We start from the raw sequence: 5,084 nt of genomic DNA on the forward strand, positions 1-5,084 counted from the left end.
GACGATATCTTCGAAAAAAAAGTGTCAATAAGTGATTAACAAAGATTATCTTTGTACGTGCTTGGTCTCAGTAATAAGAAAGCTTTTTCAAAAACTCATTCGCTCGATTTAATCGTCACTATCTGTTATCTAGAAATGAAATTTATTTTGTGCCTGGCTCTTCTCACTCTAGCGGCTTGTGATCACACCCATTGTGATACATACATACCTAACATCTATCCGCTCTAACGCATTTCGCTCATTCACATTTTTATAGTTAACAACGTCGCATCGAGTTTCTATGTAAGTCATTATCCGTACTTTTGTTTTTTGAATAACAAAAAAAGAAAAAGAAAGAAAGAAAGAAAGAAAGAAAGAAAATAATAAACTTGCAAAAAGGTAATTGGAAGATTTCGATTCATCCGATAATGAAAATTTCTTAATAAAATTTTTTATTTATCGTCAAATTAAAAAAATTTTCTTACGATAATAAGAGGAAACATGATTTTACTTTTACGTTAATCATCTTCTCATTCTGAGAATAAAGAATTAATCTTTCGAACGTGTAACAAGTGGGAAGATGTAAATTACGTAAAAAAATTATTGGCGTTGAGAAACGCTCTCTCTTTTTCTGTCTCTCTGTCTCTCTTTTTCTCTGTCTATTTATCTATCTTTTTTTTTTTTTCTATATATTCATCGGAAATCTCTGTCTGTTTAGTATCACCATAACAAGAAAAGATATTACAAGTACTACAAAGATGACCGCCGAACAACGATCACCTAATCCTGCAAAAGCCTCCCCAAGTTCTATAACAATAGCTATATCCGTTTTAACGCATCTTCTTTTATTGGCACCCGTTATATACATCATCGTGCTATCAGCCAAAAATTACAGTCCCTTCTCTTGGCATCCGATATTAACAACGATCGGGGTAAGAAAATATCAACAAGAAATGCATTTATCTTCGTGAATCAATATTTTGAAACCTTTAAAAGAGAAAAGAGAACTTGTTCGTTTGAATCCTCAATGTTGTTACATTTTTTGAGGGGTCTCTAAGAAATAAATCTTAAGAGATTTTTATTCTCGTTCTCTAAAAAAATGAAATAAAAAATAAAAGAAAAGAAAAGAAAAGAAAAAGAAAGAATTAATGTCGAAAAGAATACTATTATATTTATTATTAATCGACTTTTTAACAGGTCGGTCTGCTCATGTTAGAAGCAGTCTTTTGCGTCTCAGGCGAAGCTTATATCTCTTCAAGGATAACAAGGAAGAATCGAATTTTGATACATTGGTTGCTACAAAGTTTAGGATTTGGTCTTATGTTAGCTGGAGTGATCGTTATAATTGTTAGGAAAGAAAGTCGTAAAAATCCTGTACATTTTAAATCGGTACATGGAAAGCTTGGATTATCCGCAACGATACTTTGCGCATTGATAATTTTAAGTGGTATTTTCGCCGATAATACAAAATGGTTTTATCCACGTGTTAGACCAATTACCATTAAGATCATTCATGCAGTAGCTGGTATGCTCGTTACAATTGTTTCACTTGCCACTGTCATTAATGGTACTTATAGTTGGTGGCCTAGTACCATCGTTGGAAGAGATTTAACATTTGCATCGTTCGTTATAGGTACATTTTTCATAATGATTAAACCGGTGTTAGGTGCCGTGTCAAGAAGCAAATTCATGTTTCGAAAAACGCCTTCCAATACGTGAACCCTCATTTTTTCTCATATCTCGTAGATTCCTTTTTTTCTTTTATCTCCTTTGAGATCCACGCGCCAGGGGAAATAATCTAATTTTTTTTTATGATTTGAAATGATATTCAAATCTATTTCATTATCACAGACTACATATATATATATATGTATGTATGTATGTATGTATATATATATATATTGCATATATATATTTATATCCCGGATGTATATACGTATATATGTAGATTAAAGCAAGTCAAAAATATCGTTCGAAACGATACCATATGCTAAATGTGACAGAAGCTTGATCTGTTGATCCGTCGATAAGATAAAAGAAAATATATAAGAATTCGTGAATTTTTATTAATGATTATTTAAAAGGTTCAAAATACACTAGCACTAACGAAAGATATATTTTTATATACATATATATACACATACATATATGTCTACTTATATAAAAATATTCGATTAGAATGTTGAATATTATCGATTCAAAGGAAAGAAAATTTACGCGTATCGTAAATACACGTGTATTAATGTATATATATATATATATATATATATATATATATATATATAACCTATATATTATATATCTGGATTTTCATAATGAACGTATATAAATAAACTCATGTAGAAAAATTTACATATAAAATAAAGTTTTATATAAAAAACAAAAAGAAAAGAGAAAAAAATAAGGATACACTAAAATTTTTAATTATTATTTTTACGTAAGTGATATAGATACTATTATCTATACTTTTTTCATTTATATGAGTAATATTACTATTATATATATATATATATATATATATATATATTTATACTTACACATTATTGTAAAATATATAATTATAATGTGTTCAAAATACAAGCGGATAGGCGGCAAATACATCGTCAACCGTATATATCAACACTTTATTAATTACACACGCATCGTATACATATACATAGAATATATATATAATGTATATATATCTTTTCGCAACGTAATGTAGATGTATATAATAATACAACGTCATTATTCGATATCTCTCAACATATTTCTCTTTCTTTCTCTTCCTATCTCTCTCTCACTTTCTCTCTCTTTCTCTCTCTCTCTCTCTCTCTTTCTCTTATTTATTTTTATTTTATTTATAATTCATTATGTAATTCTCTTATTCTTTTTATTTAAAGAATCTCTTTTCAAATCAAATTCTCTCTCGGCGTACCTGCGTGTAATATTTTGAGAGAGTTTTACTTAACATTATCCAACAACGTGTATACATATATATTTTTATATACATATATATCTGTGTCTGTATCATGTATAATAATACGTGATTATTCGTACAATATACATACAATATATCTCTCCTCCTTTTTCTCTTTTTCTCTTTTTCTATCTTCTATATAATCCTCTTTTCTCTCTCTCTCTCTCTCTCTCTCTCTCTCTCTCTCACTCCTTAATTTCTCGTTACGTCATCGATTAAAACGTATATCACTTAATTCTAACGTATATTATTTATCTGTTTCTCTCTCTCTCTCTCTCTCTCTCTCTCTCTCTCTCTCTCTCTCTTTCTCTCTTTCTCTATCTTTCATACACATCATACACACATTCATTTCGTGTTTTTGCGTCTATGATATCTTTTCTCATAATTCGTTCACGTCATATATTCCCTCTTTTTCTATATATATATATATATATATATATATATATATATATATATATTTCTCTTTCTCTCTCTCTCTCTCTCTCTTACTCCTTTTCTCTTTCTCTCTTTCTTTCTTTCTTTCTAAGACTGTTATACTCGCCGTCCTTTAAAGTTAATTTCTTTTCCTCTTTTCTTTTCTCTTTTTATTTTTTCGGAAAAAAGACAAATCAAGATTCGTAATAAAATTAAATAATAAATCCTTATAACAGAGATATCATTATTATCCCTATTTTCATCCTGATTTTTTTATAGAAAGGCTTCAGACGTTCGATCGATTAATACTTTTACATATGTGTGTTATATGCATGTGTTTGTATGTGTGTGTGTGTGTTTTATTTATTTATTTATTTATTTATTTATTTATTTACTTATTTATTTTTTTGATTACGTATTAGGAATTAGGCACTGGCAATTTGATTGTTATAAACGAAGGATCGAACCAATAATTACTTCTTTAACGATACTTCGTGTTAAAATCATTGAAATAATTCTAACTCAAACGAATTCTCCGGAACGAATAGATGAATCAAATAGATTATTATTTTTTTACGAATGATTTTTTTTCTCTTTCTTTTTTATTTCCGCATTCTCCTCCCTCCCACTAAGTTTCCAATTTGAATATATTTCATATTTGGCTCGATCCTTTGGGATTCTGATCTATCCATCAAATGATGAATGGATAATGATTAGATGAATGGGATTAATAGTACGGAGAATAATTTAAGAGAGTTAAATAATTAAGTGATCAAGAGAATCAACAGCAAGTAGAGTAAAATCATACGCAAATAAAATGTTACATACATAGACATGTAAATATACATACATATATATATATATATATATATATATATATATATATATATATATGCAAACATATAGCATCAGAAGACCCCGTATAGTAATAATTATGGAACTTAATAACAATAAAAAAAATAATAATAATAATTCTAATAGCATTCATCATTACAAAAGTTTTCCTTACTCTCATCTTTCTTCCTCTCTCTCTCTCTCTCTCCCTCTCTCTCTCTCTCTCTCTCTCTCTCTCTCTCTCTCTCTCTCTCTCTCTCTCTCTCTCTCTCTCTCTCTCTCTCTCTCTCTCTCTATCTATCTATCTATCTATCTATTTTTCTCTATTTATCTCGATTCTCTGTTCGTTCTCTGTTTATCTCGGTTTCTTATTCTTTTCTATTCGGCTTGTACGCACACAGAAAAATATTTTTCCGTCTTGAAGAATATAGAAAAGTTCATAAATCTTTGAACAAATTCGATCGATACATATGTAGATACGTAGATACGTAGCAGTAATAGCAGCAGCAGCAATAGTAGTATTAGTAGTAATAGTAGTAGTAGTAATAGTAGTAGTAGTAGCAGTAGTAGTAGTGTATTATTAGTAATAGTAGTAGTAGAATACGTACGTACGTTTGTTTATTTGTATCTTGTTTGTTCATTTTGTATCTTACGATCAAACGAAGCGAGCTTTTCAAACGACAACAAGCCGTACATTGTATATGTAATAATAATAATACATATAGATATCTCCTTTTTTATTATTTTCATTATCATTTTTTCTTTCTCACACACACACACGAACATATGCACACACGCACGTACGCACACACGCTCGTACGCACGTACGCCCACATACACACACACGCATTCTCTCTCTCTCTCTCTCTCTCTCTCTCTCTCTCTCTCTCTCTCTCTC

General features: G+C 29.5%; 1 protein-coding gene across 6 annotated transcripts in view; it reads left to right on the forward strand.

Moving 5' to 3' along the window:
* The window catches only part of LOC122636898 (transmembrane reductase CYB561D2-like), a 4,176-nt gene extending 2,333 nt beyond the window's left edge, over window positions 1-1,843 (forward strand). For 2 of the 6 annotated variants that reach the window (XM_043828563.1, XM_043828562.1), the window contains 3 exons: window positions 134-282; window positions 698-911; window positions 1,177-1,843. In XM_043828563.1, coding sequence (XP_043684498.1) covers window positions 738-911; window positions 1,177-1,698 — 696 coding nt within the window. In that variant the 5' untranslated portion in view covers window positions 134-282; window positions 698-737 and the 3' untranslated portion in view covers window positions 1,699-1,843. Of the gene's footprint in view, window positions 283-697; window positions 912-1,176 lie in introns of all 6 variants that reach the window. The other 4 variants (XM_043828567.1, XM_043828565.1, XM_043828566.1 and 1 more) reach the window with 3 other exon arrangements.
* The last annotated feature ends 3,241 nt before the right edge of the window (window positions 1,844-5,084 follow it).

The sequence above is a fragment of the Vespula pensylvanica genome, chromosome 24, assembly GCF_014466175.1.
Source record: "Vespula pensylvanica isolate Volc-1 chromosome 24, ASM1446617v1, whole genome shotgun sequence".
Taxonomy (NCBI): Eukaryota; Metazoa; Arthropoda; class Insecta; order Hymenoptera; family Vespidae; genus Vespula; species Vespula pensylvanica.